The 17,565-nt window shown below is 41.0% G+C and overlaps 1 protein-coding gene and 1 long non-coding RNA gene across 3 annotated transcripts in view; one reads left to right on the forward strand and one right to left on the reverse strand.

Annotated features, from left to right (window-relative positions):
• The window catches only part of LOC139701757 (uncharacterized), a 240,145-nt gene that overhangs the window by 14,365 nt on the left and 208,215 nt on the right, over positions 1–17,565 (reverse strand). The gene's annotated exons all lie outside the window — the stretch shown is intronic.
• Rnf149 (ring finger protein 149) overlaps positions 14,510–17,565 on the forward strand; it is a 28,026-nt gene continuing 24,970 nt past the window's right edge. For both annotated transcript variants that reach the window (XM_071601961.1, XM_027951804.2), the window contains exon 1: positions 14,510–15,231. In XM_071601961.1, coding sequence (XP_071458062.1) covers positions 14,775–15,231 — 457 coding nt within the window. In that variant the 5' untranslated portion in view covers positions 14,510–14,774. The remainder of the gene's footprint in view (positions 15,232–17,565) is intronic.

Here is a 17,565-nt window from a genome sequence, read left to right on the forward strand (position 1 = left end):
CAACGTATCTGCCATTTTTAATGATTCTAATTCATTTTCTTATGCTTCCATCCCCCTTCCCTAACACCACCAAGGTTCACTCTTGGCTAAAAACCTCTTCTCTCTTACTTGAAGAGCGACTACTTAGTCTTTCTTGCTGAGCTTCTGAGCCCGCATGGCTCCCTAATCCTCTCTCACTGTTTCCTCTCAAGTCAGGACCCCTCTAGGGCTCAGCTGCCTCTCAGGCTGCTGACTTACATTGTCTGCGCAGATTTCTACCTGGATGGCTTGCCAAGCACCTCAAGCCTGATCCAAGCCCAAATCATGTTCCCACCAAACCAGTTCTTCCTGTCCTTCCCTACCTTGGTTTGCACCATCCTCCTTCCGGCACTCTTTCTTTCTCTTGTTGTTAATATTTGAACAGTTTTCAGGGCCTGTAAGTGTTGCCTCCATCTTATCTCCTTAAATGTCATCATGCTATTCAGAGCCTACTGCCACCATTTGGTTCAGCCCCTCACTTATCATTTAAATACCATTCCAACTAGTCCTTCACTCCTGTCTCTTCCTCTTCAGATGGCTTCTCTTCAATGGTATAAGGTTCATTCTGCAGATCACAGTTGAACCATGTCACCTGCTACTTCAAAAATGCCAATGGATGGGCTGGAGATGTGACTCAGTGGTAAAGCACTTGTCTAGGACACAGGTTTCATCCCCAGCACTGGAAAAAAAATTCCTAATGTGCACCACATGGAAGATGAACTCCATGGTATGGAATTCAAGCCCTTTCTAATATGGCCTCAAAAAAGTGCATTCAATTTAGCTTGTATATCTTATTTTCCATTCAAAATAGACTACTTATTAATCTCCAAACACAATCTTCATTTCCCTATTTTTGAACTTTTGTTTGTTTAGTATTCTAACTCAATGCCTTTCCACTTTACCCCTTAGCACTCCATCCAAATCCTAGCCACCAAAGTTTACTTGCAATTCACTGCTTGCAGGAAGAAGCACAAAATTTTTTCATTTGGATATTTGTCGCCAGCTGGCCAGGCTGGAGAGATGTGCAGGGTTCAAAGGAGCTGGCTGTATCAATAACTAAGAAAATGGTGAAGAAACCACGCAGCACAGGAACATGAGTTTCTAAGAAGGAGGGCAGTACAGCTCAGTGACCTCAAGGGTCAGCTCCATGCTGGGCAGCGCTGGAAAGAGCAAGAGAGTGAGCACACCTGAACACCCCCACCCCTATTTATTGGGGAGAGGAAATTTGATGGAATATTTCACCCAAATAAGGCAAAGGGTAGGGTTTCAAAGGGTGGAGTCTTGTTTGGTGATGTCTTGCGGTCAGCAGATTGATTGACATCTTGGCAAGTCACATCCATCTCAGGTGCTGTGAAGGATCACAGGCAGAGAGAGAGGAAAAGCACATTTGCGTCACATGGCCCAATCAGCATGCAACACCAGACCAATCCCCTCATATGCTCAAATGTGCATAGCTCACACACACAGCCCATGCATGAATGGCTCACCACAGAAACTCTCTCCTGATTGTTTGGATCATCTTAGGGAACTCACTACAATTTAGCTAGTAGAAAGTCACACAAATATGTATGCCTTATCCCTGCTACTGTCATTGGTATACACCTGTGTCAGCTTGCTTTTTGTATCTCCTCAGACAACACCTCATACAAATATGGTCCATACTGTTAAAGTACACTGTTCAATATAGCTGAATTCGTTTCCTTTTCTAGCAAGACTTTTTGGATAAAGGAAACAACAGTTTGATTTCCATTCTGGAATAACCTCCTCATCTCATGGCCAACCAGAGTTCACTGATTGGTGCCAGCCAACAGGGCAAGCTGTAAGCACTGCTACTCAGTGCACAGTACCTTCCAATAGATTATTTAAGACTGTTTTTTTTTTTAAAGCAGATTTAGGCTGGCAACAAAATTGAGCAGAAGGTACACAAAGTTCCCATACTCCCTGTACTCCTTGCACTCACACATGGGTAGCCTTCTCCATTATTACCATCCCCATCAGAGTGAAACAGTGATTAAAATCGATGAACTTACATTGACACATCCTTATTACCAAAGTTTGCAGTTTACATTAGAGTTCATTCTTTGTTTTGTACAACTAATCAGGAAAGAAGAAGAAGAAGGAGGAGGAGGAGGAGGAGGAGGAGGAGGAGGAGGAGGAGGAGGAGGAGGAGGAGAGGAGGAGGAGGAGGAAAAATTAGGGAATACCAGCTAAAGAAGTGCTTAAAGAGAAATTCATAGTTGCCTTTATTAAAAAGAAGATCTCAAATGGATAACTTAAACTTCATCTTTAAAAATGTGGAAAAGGAAAAGCAAGCAAAACCTAAAGCAAGCAGAAGGAAGGACAAATCAAAGCCTAGAGGAGAAAATAAGTGTGCATCAGAGAATAAACACTCCAGAGAAAATCTATGAAACCCCAAATTGGCTCTTTGCCAAGACTAAACCCAGTTGACAGAACTTTAGCTGAATTCTTTTTCTGTTTTTATTGGTTTATTTTTTGTGGTGCTGGGGATGGAGCCCATGGCATCACTCGTGCTGGGCAAGCACTCAGCTACACCCTCAGCCCTTTTCAATTTATTTTGAAAACTCAGATTATTAAATCAGCAATGAAAGAGGGAACATCACTACTGACCTTAGAGAAATAAGAAGGATTTTAAGGGAAAATTAGGAGTAATTACATGCCAACCAATTAGATAATTAGATGAAACAAACAAGTTCTTAGCAATGCAAATGTAACAGTTATCTGCATAAAGGAGCTGTATCTGTTTACCTGCTCATAAACACATATTTCCAAAGACTGACTGAAAATTAAGGAGATGATTGCATATTGAAAATTGGCAGATGTATTTGCTATATGCCATCTTTTATTTATTTTGTTCTCAGGTTCCCCTCTAAAGCTACAAATGATTATCTAAATAGGATTAAATGAAGTCCAGTTGAAGAAGCTTGCCTTTTCTTTTTAATGTCCTCATTACATGAGTATAAATCAACAAATGTACGACTTGTTTCCAGATGAGTAGTACAGTTCACAGACTTGAGGAAATGGAAGTTTCTCATTATGGTGGGCTAATCCAAAACACAGACTTCCATCACTGGATGACCTAATGATAGGGAGGGATGCCCTGAAGAACTTACAAATCATGACCCTTGTTTATGAGCTCTCCACAACCATCCACAAATCTTTGTATTTAGGGGGTTTGTAGGATGCCATAGCCTGTAGGATAAAAAAAAAAGTTTTATACAAGCATTCAGTTAAATATTCAATTTATTAAAATTTCCATAATTTTTCATCCTCTAGTACACATTTTTTTTTTCATATATTAGAGCTAAATTTTCAAGTGCCAGTAAAGCCAAATGGATCCACTTAGAGAATCCTATTTTGAAAGCAGGAGATACTTGGTATATGAAACTCCTGGGAACTACTAAGATCTTTGGTACTTGAGGAAGAAGCCTGAGTCGTCAGTACAGATCTTTTCCCCTTGTGTGAGGACATTAATGCACACTCAGAGTCCATTAGCAAAGCATGTGCTCTAATTAGACATAACCACAATGTTTTAGGAAATCCCCCTGTGTTTACCTGTCCTGCAACCATGAAGTAAGACACACATGAGTATCGAATACTTGAAGTGTGGCTAGTCCTAATGGAGATCTGCTGAAAGTGTAAAACACACAACTGAATCTCCAAGACTTGGTGTGAAAAAAAAAATGTAAATGATTTCAATTTTTAAAATATCGTTAACATGTTGAAGTATCTTGCAAATATTGGACTGAACAAAATGCATTATTAAAATTAATTTTTCCTTTTATAATGTGGCTATGAAAACATTTTAAATTACATGTGTGGCTCATATTCCTTTTCTTAGAAGACTATGACCTAGTCTACCATGAGCAACTTGACGCATCCAAAGGAAGGCTATTGTAATTGATATTGCAGTCATATAAGAGCCCCCAGGAATAACTGCAGACATTTTTCTCTAGAAATTCATCATGGAGAACTTCTGGAGAATAGAATCAAGGTTCTTAATCATTTCTTAATGCTGAAAGTGTTCCAAAGACTAAAGAGTACTTGGTATTGTTGTAGGGACAAACAGGGCAAGGCACCGAAAACAGCAGGAAATAGTATTATTTGGCTGCAGCCAGGCTCAGAGGGCACAGCTTTTGCTGTAATCAATCAATCCCCTGAACCCCGAGTTCAGAGAGTTTCAGGGTTTTATACCCAACATGTAAGGGGAGGGGCTCAGAAGTTCACAGTCTGCAGAAGTTCACATAAAAGCAGCTTTTTCTTTCACTGTTCTGGGCAAGTTAACCCTTCAAGGACAACACCTGAGAAGGGAAGAGCTTCTTCTCCCCTTTCTTTCCTCCCCTGCCAGCTGTTACCATGGAGCCCATTTGTAACTTATCTTAAAAATGTAGACATCTCTGTGAAGCCCAGCTCAAGGCCAGAGGCCTTGTTTGCACATTTCTTCAAAGTACTATACTGGATACGTTTGTGAAAAACTAGTAAGGGGGTGTCCAGCACCTGGAGTGCTGGTATCTTCTCGGCTAGTAGCCAAGTAAACATGAAAATAGGAAATTTATCTACATTGGACTCTTTTGTAGAGCCTCTTTTGCTGATAGTCCCAAAATCAGCCATGGTAAAGAGGGCTTTTCTGTGGAGAAAGGGGGTGCCCGCTTCAGTATGTTTTAAAAAAGAAGGGGTGGGGGGGCAGCTACTGTGAAAACAGTTGCCCAGGCTTGGACCTGATTATAGTTTGATTCAACTCCTTAAAAGGACATTTGATAATGTCTCAGTTTATGGTCTAATGACTAACATTGTCAGATTATCCCTTTGTGTCTTCCATGCCATGTGTGTGGGCCCTTTCATAAATGAGGGAGGGGCCTCTATTCAACCCTGACCCATATTACAATCTGGTCCGTTCTGGAGCCATGGTGGGACTAGATTCTAGACTGAAATGAATCTAGAGAGATTCCTTCTTCTCAGGTGCCACCCTAGATTTTCTGGCTTGACTATAACCCAGTAGAAGTTTACCCTGGGGCAGATGCTTCTCAGTGCTGTGCCAATCCATTGAGGAGATCAAGGTTCATAGTCCTTGACACACTCACAACAGCCTAGGAAAGTTGTATTCCTTGTACTTTCAGGTGTCCTTTGCCCTCTAATTCCTCCCCCAACACACACCTACATGTAGCAAACAGAACTGGGAAGGTTCTGTAGAACTATCCATTGAGATTGGTTTGTAAGATTTTATTTTTATTTTTTAGCCATTTTTAAAATTTGTTCTAATTAGTTATACATAATAGTAGAATGCATTTTGACACATCATATGTAACATTTTATTAGTAAATAAAATTATACAAATGCATTAAGGAAAATGTCTGAGATAGAAAATCAAAATTTTTTAATATTTATGAAATAAAACCCAATTCAATTTTTTTATTTGTTCAGAGTAGTACCAATGCCCCAAAACAGCCATTAATAGTTACATGATATTCATTCAAGCCCATTTTTATACATACGTTGCATGAAGGCAGACATGTTTTCTATTTTAATAAGTTTTCATTGACTCACTCACATCCATCATTCACTGCTATGCTTTTTGAGGTATAAAAATGTAAAAGTTGCAATCTCTGCTATCATGAAAGTCCCCTGCTTAGGAAAAATGGGCTTTAAGTCAACTTAGAATCTTCTTTTTTTCCAAAAAGTCTCAACAAAATTCCACTAGGTAGATCGTCTACATTTAATTCAGATCAGTCACTGTGGACCTCTGAACTGCTCTGATGCTAAGTGCCCTTAACTGTCCACAACCCACCTGACAGAAAACAAGGACTTTGGGTTACTTCCCCCAACTTTGTCCTCTTTATGCAGGAAGCAGCTTGGAGATGTTCTTGCCCACTTTTCCATAGAAATGGAATGTAGGAATTGACAGGGGGTAAATGTAATAGTGTTCCACTTTGTGCTTTGAATATAGCCTTTGCTGCTCAAAAAAAAAAAAAAAAAACCAAAAATCAGATCAGTGATGTTTCATTAGTGGAACCCAATTTCATAATTCCAAACTAATAATATTTACTTTGAAATACAAATCTGTTTGTTCTCCCTTCCATGCCCACGTCACCCCACACCCAGTTCAAACAAGCGCTGGGTTTGGTGTCTCTCGGCCTCAAAAGCTTTGCAGAGTGCACAACAGGAGCTGTTCTAGGTTCTCCCTCCCCTTTGCAGTGGACACAACCAGGGTTACAGAAAGCTGATCCTCAGGGGAGCCTGGGAACTGTTGGAAGTGAGTTAATAGGCCCCACCCCACTTCCATCTCCAGAAGCAGAATCTACGAGGGTGGGGTCCAGGAACCTCTTTCAACAAGTTCTTCTTCGGGTGGTGAATGTGCACTTTTAAATGTGAAGACCATTGGGCTAGAAGAAGGATTCCAAAGGCAGATGGCTGAGCAGCACACTTTTATGGGGAAGGAGAAAGAAAGAAAATCAGTCTGCTGGACATCATAGACTCGTAGCTGCCTCTGAGGGGTGTTGAGATCCCAAGTGAGGGGTTGCTGAGATTCCCAGCCCAGCATACCTTCTCCTGCCCCATTTCCCTGAGGGGCAGGGGAGCAATGCATGAACACTGGAGATGGCAATGTGTCTACAATGGACTGTTCATCAGAAGCCTTCCCCAGCCCCCCAACTCTGGATTCAATCCATGTTTATTAAATTAAAAAGAAACAAGCAAAACATCACTACCCAAAAGAATGAAGAATTGGAGAATTCTTGCACACCTGAGATTGTAAACTGAAATTCTTCCCCACTACATGTATTATGAAGCCAACAAATGAGACAACAAAATATTTTGATGAACACGTAATTCTTCAATTGGGTGGCTATGAATGACACTTTCTGCCTTATATCAGCCTTACTCTCTAAAATATTTCTTTTCTTCTTCCTTTTTGAGGTGATGGGGATTGAGTCCAGTGGTGCTCTACCACTGAGCTACATCTGCAGTCCTTTTAATTTTTTTTTTTTTCATTTTCAGAAAAGGTCTCACTAAATTGCCCAGGCTGGTTTCAAACCTGCAATCCTCCTGCCTCAGTCTCCTGAGTCACAGGTAGACACCTGGGATTACAGGTGTGTGCCACCATGGCTCGGTTCCAATGCAATTCTTTATTAGGGGTGTCAAACTAAAAGAACAAACGAATGGAGATGCTCCCAACTTTGAGTCTATTCAGGAGTAGCACTGCAGTGGGAATACACGTCACACAGGAAAGTATGAGGGCATTCAATGAGGTTGAGGCAAGGGGAAGTTTTTAAAGGCAAAAAGAGGAAGATTACATAAGTTGTTTCGAAACAATAATGCTTTGCTACATGAATCAATAATAAGGATAACCTCAGTCCAAGGCTAGACGGTCAGTTGCTGAGCAGATATCATCATAGTATTTTTTGTCTAAGGTTGTGGTGGCCTTTGGGCCAAGTTCCAGTTTTAGCAGAGTCTTTTGTGATAGTTCTTGTACTATACATAGGTGCAAGGGATCCCTGCCTTCATAACTCCCTGCTTTATTTATTTATATTTTTAGTAGAGTTTGGCACAAGTGACCACATTTTGATTCTGAAAAATGAAAAACAAAAAGCTAACTTGGTAACATAATTAAAGTCTCTGGTGTGGATCAAATAAAATTTGGTATAATACACATTTAAGAAAGTTTTTCTGGCTGGGGATGTAGCTCAGAGGTATAATGCTTATCCAGCATGTATGAAGCCTTCAGTTCAGATCTCCAGCATTGAAAGGAACTTTTTTTAAAAAAAGGTGTGTTTCCAATTACAACTTTGAAGGTTGGAGCCCCATTAAGAGTAATAATAAATTGTAGCTAGCACAGAGATCTTTCAAAGCAAGATGCTATGGTTTATGATTTTCTCAAACAGCGATGTCAAAACCTAGGTGCCAAGAGAAATTATTGTATGAGACCAGGTCAGTGCTTCTCAAAGGGAGGTATGCATCAGAATCACCTGAAGAGCCTATTAAAACCCAAACTACTGGGTTATTCACCTACCAGTTTCTGATTAGGTTAAGTTTGGGGTAGGACCCAAGAATTTCATTTCTGACAAATTTATAGGTAATGTCAATAATGCTGGCCCAAGGACCACCCTTTGAGAGCCACTAGTACTGACTATGTAGCTATCCTAGTTATACTGACTATGTAGCTATTCCAGTTGCTTGTCATGACCAGATGTGCTTGCAGGGAAGAAGATTTCTGTATGCCCCTTCAAAGGTGTTCTGGGTCCAGGACAGCATTGAACTGGAACAATAAGTCATTATTATCCATCAGTTTTCATTGTGCTGCAGATTGCACATTGGAATCATCAGGAGGATTGAATGTAAATCTCTGGAGCTCAAGTCCTTCCTCCAGAGAAAATTAAATAATTGTACAAATTTTCATTGATGAATATTATAAATATTATATATAAATTATAGATCAAATTTTATTATGTATTTAACTATTATCATTTATAATTAAAGCATAAATTAAAAATTCTTTTATAATAGGAAAAATTATGTCCAAGAACAGGTATTGAACTGTTGATTTCAAATGATGAAGTGCCAGGTAGCCTTATAAAATATCTTGGAGAAATGGATTCATGGTAGAGAAAAATGTTTATGAAGATTTGCTGAGTTTTTAAAAGGCAAGTGAGCAAACAATATGCATTGTACTTTGTCATTTTAAAAGGTATAATATGTGGACACAGAAAAAAGGGTAGAATGTAGTTTACTAAAATCTAACAGTATTTCTCTGGAATAACTATAGTATTCTAAACCTTCTTTCAATTGACCTATGTCTTCTGATTTTTTTTATTTATTTAAAAATATTTTTTGGTGTGTGTATTGGGAAGAGGGAGACAGAATCTCATGATGTTGCACAGATTAGCCTCAAATTCCTGGTCTCAAGCAATCCCCCTGCCTTGGCCTACTGGGTAACTGGGACTAGTGGCATGCACCACTATGCCTGGCCTGACATTTTTTTTTAATAATGAGCACATATTATTTATATAATGAATGAAAGAAAAGAAATGCAGGAGACAGATTGTGTCCTATAAGGACTCCTTAAAAAATGGCTGGGTCTCTGCTGACTTCAGAAAGCAAGGAAGATTTCCAAGGTTTTGTCCAATGGACTTAGGAGCCACCCTGGAAAGGCTCCCACTGGCCAGTAGTTATTATAATGGGAAATTTTATTATCGTTCAATAAGAACAATTATAGCAAAGTACTGAAACACATCAAGGATGCTAAATTATTATGTTGCTAGTGGTAATTTTAAAGAATTCTCTCAGAGGGGAGTTAGTTAGGGATTTATTATTCCGAAAACTGATAAATAAAAGAATCAAGCATTTATTCTGTACAAACTGTGCCTCAGTGAAACTGAGGGGTGATTTTTCTTTATACAAGTATTCCAACTAATAAACGAAGAAGGAATGATAGAATATCATTTTGCAAGCCTTTAAGGAAGTTTATTTTGCAAACCTATAATAAAATAATAGATTTAGTTAAAAACTATTAATGGCAACAAACTTTTCAAAGAAGAAAAGCACCACAATATGATATGCTTCCAGATAGAAGTACACAGCACAACCTATGAAATATATCCTTATTCCTAAATCAGATCCAGATCAAATCAGATCTCTTGATCTAACTACCAATTCACAGGAAATATGGGGAATAGAAAATACCAAATGATACCATGAGGTTTTAATCAGCTAAATACAGAATGTGGAAATTGTAGAAGACAAATCACCAAATTTCTTCCAAAGGGAATAGAAAAGGTGGCTCATGCTTGTAATCCCAGAGACTCGGAAGGATGAGGCAGGAAGACTGTGAATTTGAAACCAGCCTCAGCAACTTAGTGAGGTCCTAAGCAACTTAGTGAGAACTTATCTCAAAATCAATCAATCAATCAGTCAATCAAAGGGCTGGGGTTGTGGATTCAGTGGTTAATTACTCCTGGGTTCAATCCCTAGTACTCCAAAGATGGGGGGGGGAGGGGAGGGGGACTATGAATGAAGAATTTGAGAATCATTTCAACCAAATGTAATGTGTGAATCTTAATCCAAACAAATGTAAAATAACATTTGGGAAAAAAATCAGGGCTATTTACGCACTGACTGGATATTTAAGTATATTTAAAAACTGAGCTAATTTTTATTTATTTACTTATTTATTTTTATGTAATTTTTTTACTTTTGACAGCAGAATGCATTATAATTCTTATTACACATATAGAGCACAATTTTTCATATCTCTGGTTGTATATGTAGTATATTCACACCAACTCGTGTCTTTATACTTGTACTTTGGATAATAAAGATCATCACATTCTACCATCATTAATTACCCCATGCCCCCTTCCTTCCCCACCAACCCCTGTGCCCTATCTAGAGTTCATCTATTTCTCCAATGCTCCTGCTCCCTATCCCACTATGAATCAGCCTCCTTATATCAAAGAAACATTCAGCATTTGTTTTTTGAGGGATTGGCTAACTTCACTTAGCATTATCTTCTCTTACTCTATTCATTTACCTCCAAATGTCATGATTTTATTGTCTTTTATTACTGAGTAATATTCCATTGTGTATATATGCCACATTTTTTTATCCATTCATCTATTGAAGGGCATCCAGGTTGGTTACACAGTTTAGCTATTGTGAGTTGTGCTGCTATAAACATTGATGTGGCTGTGTCCCTGTAGTTTGCTGTTTTTAAGTCCTTTGGGTATAGACCCAGGAGAGGGACAGCTGGGTCAAATGGTGGTTCCATTCCCAATTTTCCAAGAAATCTCCATACTGCTTTACTTATTTATTTTTGAGATAGGTATCCTGTTACCCAAGCAGCCTCAAACTCCTGGGCTCAAGCAGTCCACCTGCCTCAGTCTCTCAAGTAACTAGGATTCAAGAGTGTACCACCGAGCTTGGTTCAGTTTCTGGAATTTGCTTCTAAGTAATCCAACAGGGAAGAGAGGAAGTAACTGTTGATAAATTTAAACTCAGATTAGCCATGACTTGATCATTACTGAATGAGTGCATGCAGTTTTGGGAGTCTCTCTGCTTTGGGAAATGTGTGAAATGTTTCTTAATAAAATGATTAGAGGGTAAAGACACCTCTCTCCTGTTGTGTGTGTAATCAGTGTTTGTTAAATGAGAAAAATGACTCTTTTGCACTATTCCAGGATTATGGTCTCATGACTGAGTCCCTAAAACAAAGAAATAAACAAACAAACAAACAAAAAGACTTGGGGGTAAGGCCTGTGAGCTCTTCTGGGGCACTACACAAAGGGAATTGAAGAGTCTGAGTGACACTTGGCAGCCAGTGCACAAAAAGAGGTCATGAAGGTTTGAGATAGGAGTAGCAGTTTTGGATCAGGGAAAATCAGTTGAGGCTTACAGCTGGTAATGAAAGAATAAAAACCGAGAGGCTGGGCTGGGCCCAAGGGTTCAATAGCTCCAAAGCCTGTTTCTCTTAGCCTGTTGAGTCTATAAACCTGGAATAGTACAAAAGAGTCATTTTTCTCATTTAACAAACATTGATTACACACACAACACATGCATAGTATTATAAGAAATAAAAAACCTGGCTTGGTAGTTATAATGCACCAATAAAAATACATTGACAGTACTCTGAGAAGAAAAAAAAAAAAAAAAAACAGGCCTGGGAAACAGTATTGCCAGTACAACATTTATGTATAAGCAATTATACACAAGCAATGTGGAAAACAGGAGGAACACCTAAGTTTGCCTAGAGTTAACTAATGTAGATTTTACAGAAGAAACAACTTTGGAGTTTTAAACTTGAAGACCAAGTTGGTATTTGCCAGGAAAAGGGCCAGGAGCAGATTATTTCAGGAAGAAAGAAATGAATTTGCAAGACATAACACGAAACCACAATAATGTGTTCTGGGAACTACAAGTATTTTTTGTTTTGCAGGAGCATAAAGTTGGGGGGGCAGGTTCTGAGACTTGTTCCCAGCCTGCATAGATCACCATATTTTCCCTTCTTACTCTAGATCTGGACAAAGGTAAGGCCTTAAGCCTGGGATTCTATCAATCTTCCACAATTAGTTTCCTGATCAGAGAGGTGATCCAATTTCAAGAATAACTCATGGATTGTGGGCCAGACTGCATCTCAGAGCACATGTAGAAAGACAAAGAGGAAAGACGAGGGGGTTTAACAATGTGGTGTGGGTACCAACAACCTAGTTCCTGTAATTATAGATCTTTGTACAAAGAAGGAAGATGAGTCAGTCAGAAGTTCCTACAACAGTAGTGTTTTGTATGGTGAAAATAAGGAGCTAAGCCAAGTGTGAATTCACAAATCACATGATTTATTGCCTTACAAAGAGAATTTCTTCCTTAGGTTCACAATGCTGAAAGAGAAGGAGAATAATGTGAAGAAATCTCCCAGGAAAGATATTTGATAGTGCCGGGTATATTAACCATATAGTGGGTGAGTTCCATAATTATTAGTCTAGTTGCTCAATTAGGATGAAAACAGGCCTCTGAGGAAAGTAAATCTAATTAAAGGTTGAAGTGTACCTTTATACAAGTTGTTCTCAGGAGAAACTGGTTTGACCATTACAGCACAGATCTGTGATAAGCTAGAAGCACAGATCAAGCTAGAAGGTAATGCCAGTATGGGCAGGTCTGGCTTGGGAGCTTAGTTAAAGGTCTGCATAGCCTATGATTGTGGGTCTTCAGAGAAGCAGCTAACAGTGTGAGGTGCCATGACTCTCAAAGTATCTCTGTCAAAGTTTTAGGCTTGTAGGTGTTTTGATGTCTAGTAGTTCATATATGGGGCCTGATTAGGTATGATGATACATTCTCAAGGTGAGGGGGAATTTACTCCCAAGTTCTCAAATATGGAGAGTCTTCATATTCTCCAAGAGAGGAGGAAACAGACATATACTCTTTTTTTTTTTTTTTTTGGTGATTCTGGGGATCAAACCTATGACCTCAAGTACTTTACAACTGAACTACACCCCCAGCCCCACACTACAAGTTCTTATTATACCAAAATCTGTTTTGTTCATGGGGGAAATTGTGTTTGGAATCATTCAATGCTACATAGCAAGTAGACTTTGTATCTACTGCAGTTTTATATGGACACCGAATCACCTGTATTCATTTCCAAACAAATTCTTTACCCATTTTTCTATGAATTGATTAAATATAACCTAGGTGCTCATTTAAATGGCAGTTTACACATTATACATAAAATACTGAGATAGGATAGAAGACATAATATTAGACAGAAAAAAGACATGGGATAAAATAAGAGTGGCCATATTTAAATTCCTGTTTTAAATTCCACTTGTACATAACTTTGTTCACATACAACACTATTAAGTCAATTATCAGAACTTATCCACAGGTTCCTAAGTAACCTCGCTCCTGACTTTTGCATAAACAAAAATAGACCCCAAATTCGTTGCTCAAAGAAAGATTTTTTTCTCTAATTTATATTTTTAGGATCTGATTACTCCACACATGTACCATACTCCTGATAAAATTCACAGTAACCCTCAATTATACATAAATATAGTATAGTACTGTTTAAACTTACAAAGCAAAAACCATGAAACACCACAGAGCGAAGTTGAGATTTTCTCACACTCACACACAAAGCCGAAAAACAAACAATAAAAAACCCCAAATAACCCCCCCCAACAAACCCCTAACAGGTAATGATGAACACATCAAGTGATTAACACAAAAAACAAAGAACTAAAAATACCTTCTTACATCATGCCTGTGAACTAGATTTTATTATTTATATACATATGTATAATACATACATATGTAAATTATATATTACATATATATTGTGTACACATAATGTATATATATGTTTTGCATTCCATGTTAGGGTAAAGCCAGCCTGGTCCACTTTAACCCCTGCACTCTGTTTTCTCTCAGCGTGCGTACTTCTTGCTTTCTTTTAATAAAATCATCCTGTGTTCCACACTGACGCGTCCTTAATATCCTTTTGCGTGTCAAGAATTCTCACAGCTCATGTGGCTGACCCTTCCCTCTCCTTCGGGACCTCCTGGGGACCCTCGGTCCTGGTGAGGACACCGCTATAACACAAAGGGTTGTTGGGAACAACCCTTGAGAGAAGCGTAAGGAATTAAAACTCACTACCAAATTACTACCAAGAGGGGCTCAGATAACATGTGGATAATACACGCACGACTATGGCTGCTTTTCAAAACGTATTTTTAAGTGGCTTAGACCAGGCAAGTCTTTGCCCTATGCCTTGCGCGGTCAACTCAGACATCTCAGAAATCTCAGCCGAGATTTCACACAACCGCGGTCCTTCGCCGGCCGTTCTGCACCCCGTTACTCGGACGGTTCCCAGACTCGGGGTCGCTCGGCGTACTATGGCATAAGTTCTGCTTCTGCCCCAGAGGGTCAGGCGTGGCTCAAGCAGAGGCGTGGGTGGCCACACCCTCACTAGCTTCAGCTGGCCCCCGGATGTAGCTCAGCCGCTCACCTACTCAACCCAGTCTCGGAGAGCGTCTCGCGCCTGCGCACTCCACCCGAGAGAGAAGAGGCGGGACAACGTTGCCCCGCCCCCGCGCTCCCACGCCCCTCCAGGTGCGCGTGCGCCGCGGCTCCTCCTCCTTCGCTTCACTCCCCATCGGATCGGCGGCTGGCGGCAGTTTCTCTTGGCTGCTCGGCGGCTTCGCGCGAGCCCTCACGCTCTGCGCCCGCTTGCTCCTCCGCAGCCCGGCGGTAAGGCCATGGCGTGGCAGCGGGGGGCTACGGCCGGGATCCGAGCCCGCGGCGCGCTGGCGCTGCTGGCTTTGGCCTTGTACGCGCCCGGGTCCCAGAGCCGAGCGCTCGAGTGGTACTCGGCTGTGGTGGGCATCGAGTACGTGGACCCGCAGACGAACCTGACGGTGCGGAGCCTCTCGGAGAGCGGCCGCTTCGGTGATAACTCGCCCAAGGAGGACGCGCAGGGCCTAGTGGGCGTCCCGCTCGCGCCGGGAGGAGACCCCGAGGGCTGCGCGCCAGGCACGCGCTTCTTGGTGCCCACGCCTGGCGGCCAGGGGCCGGCGCCTTGGGTCGCCCTGGTGGCGCGGGGGGGCTGCACCTTCAAGGACAAGGCGCTGGCGGCGGCGCGGAGGAACGCCTCGGCGGTGGTGGTGTACAACGAGGAGCGCTACGGGAACCTCACAGCGTCCATGTCCCACGCTGGTGAGCCATGTGGGCGTGAGAGGTGGAGGAGGTCTCTGTACGGTAGTCACGGTCGGCGGCTTTGTGGGTTCTTGCGGCGGATCCTTTCTCTCTGGCCAAGAAGTGGCCCTGGGCGCGACTCTGATAGTCTCTGGGTATTGGGAGGTATTAGGGGAGCCCTGGATTTGCCCCCTCTGGTTCTCCGGGTGCTGCTGAGAAGGAGGCAAGTCGACACATGAGATTAGATCTTTTCGTTTGGTGGTTGATGTGGAGGGAGGTGCCCTCAGAAGGGGGAGCAGTAAAGGAATGAAAATCTACTGGAGGAAGGTTGTGGTTCTACCAAGTGGGAAGTCCCATTTCCGTTCACTGTTTCCCCAAATCGGGCGGGTAAGGAGGAGTTGAAGCTCTAACCAGTGCAATCCAGGGTCGTGCTACGTCCGTTCACTCTGGTATCTTTTCATTCTGGTGTGTTCACTTTCATGAAACATGTCAGTATTCTAAACTTTGTCCGAAAATTTTGGACTCGAGTCAGAGAACCTGGGCTTTAAGTTCTGTATGTTTTCTCATTTGCTAAATATATGATTTAGCAATCATTTGTTCAGTCTTGTTTGGAAGAAATTTTAGAAGTTACTCAATTGGAGAAAAGACCTTGCTCTTTGCTAGGGTACTCGTCTTACACTTCCCCAGGGCAACAGGTTGCATCTTCAGGCAGTTACGGTAGTTTGAATCTTACTTTCCAAATACTGTCCTTGGAACTGAGTTCTTTCTGGGTAAGAGATAGCCAGGACCCAGAGAGTAAACCTATTTCTGTTGTGCTGAGATCGTATTAGCTTTAGGCATCACAAGATTAACTAATTCTGAACTCCCTTTTTTTTTTTTTTTAATGTTTCTGTGACTACCAAGTTTCAGACATTCTTTTTCCTCTACTACTGTCTTCCTCCCTCCCTCCCTTCCTCCTTTCCTTCCTTTTTGGCTTCTTGCATACAATGCAAAACTGAACCCTAAAATGAGGGCAGAAAAGTGAGTCTGGCCTATTTGGTGGAATGTTGGGAATGGTAGTTGAGAGGTGAGGAAGTGGAGACTTTCAAGAAGCTTGGCTACAGATTGGGGGGAGGCAGAGAAATTGGCAGAAACTGTAGGAGCAAGGTACAGTGGTATAGGAGATGGTAAGGGGTATTTGAAGTCGGATGGTAGTGATCCTCTAGGACCCCAGAATGGAGAAGTGACTGAAGATGTTGGGTCTGTGATAAGGCAAGAAGGCTTTGTCCTGAACACTTGTGGAAGGGTTAGCCACAGAAAGAGAGGGGAATGAGCACAGAAGTCTATGTGGTGACATGAGGTTAGGCACCACCTTTGGTGCTGTTACTCTAGTGATTACATTTCTACCTGTTTGTCCTTGTGCCCAAGCTGTGTTTCATAGACTTATGAAAGGTCCTGCCAGATTTGACATAACATTGCAGATACATACTATCCATAGTTAGTGTGCCATGATTCCCCAATGCTGGTGTACACACTTTTGTATGTAATCACATATTAATGAAGACTTATTTTAAATGGGATGCTCATCATTCTAAATCTCCTCTAATTTTTGAAGATGACATTGATATCCTTCCCAGTGAATAACACTTGTTCTAACCATGGTTCAGCACCCTATTTGTTAATATTATTAGCATATAATGTATTCAGGTCCAGAAAAATACCTCTTTATTGTTCATTTGAAGTTCTCTTTTTAGGACTTCTGTTCCTACCATCAGCCTTCATTCTACCCTAAGACAAGATACACAGAATTGTACCTTGTTTTAAGTGTGAAAACTCCCATTGTGTAGATGTGCTCAGCATTCTGTATACAGTGACACAGTCTTTCTGACTACCCTTTAAGGTAGTTTCTTAACCCTCTTGTACAGATAAGGAAACTGATACTCGGAGAATTTTAAAAACTTGGTGATCTATGGCCGGATAATTCTTGTGGTAAGTGCTGTGCTATCCTGCTTTGTAGGATGCTTGGTTGCATGACAATCACCCACCCCCGTTGGATTCCAGTAGCACTCCTATTGTTTTAATAACCAAAAATGTCTCCAGAAGCTGTCAGGTGTTCAAGGAGAGAAGGGAGTGACAAAATTATCCAACATTTTGAACCACTGACTTTAAGTGGAGATTACATTGGTAACAGTGTGATTGGTGGATTAAAGAGAGAAAAGAAGAAAAGTTTAGTCAGACTGTTGGGCTACCATGTGATCTATAAGGGCCAGTACTTCAGTGGTGATTGCAGAAATGGAAAGGACAGACCCTCACAGAACTTGACCCACTTGGGTATGTGACTTTGTGAGTGGAAAGGATCCAGTTTAATTTGAGATG

The sequence above is a fragment of the Marmota flaviventris genome, chromosome 14 (assembly GCF_047511675.1).
Source record: "Marmota flaviventris isolate mMarFla1 chromosome 14, mMarFla1.hap1, whole genome shotgun sequence".
NCBI classification, from domain to species: domain Eukaryota; kingdom Metazoa; phylum Chordata; class Mammalia; order Rodentia; family Sciuridae; genus Marmota; species Marmota flaviventris.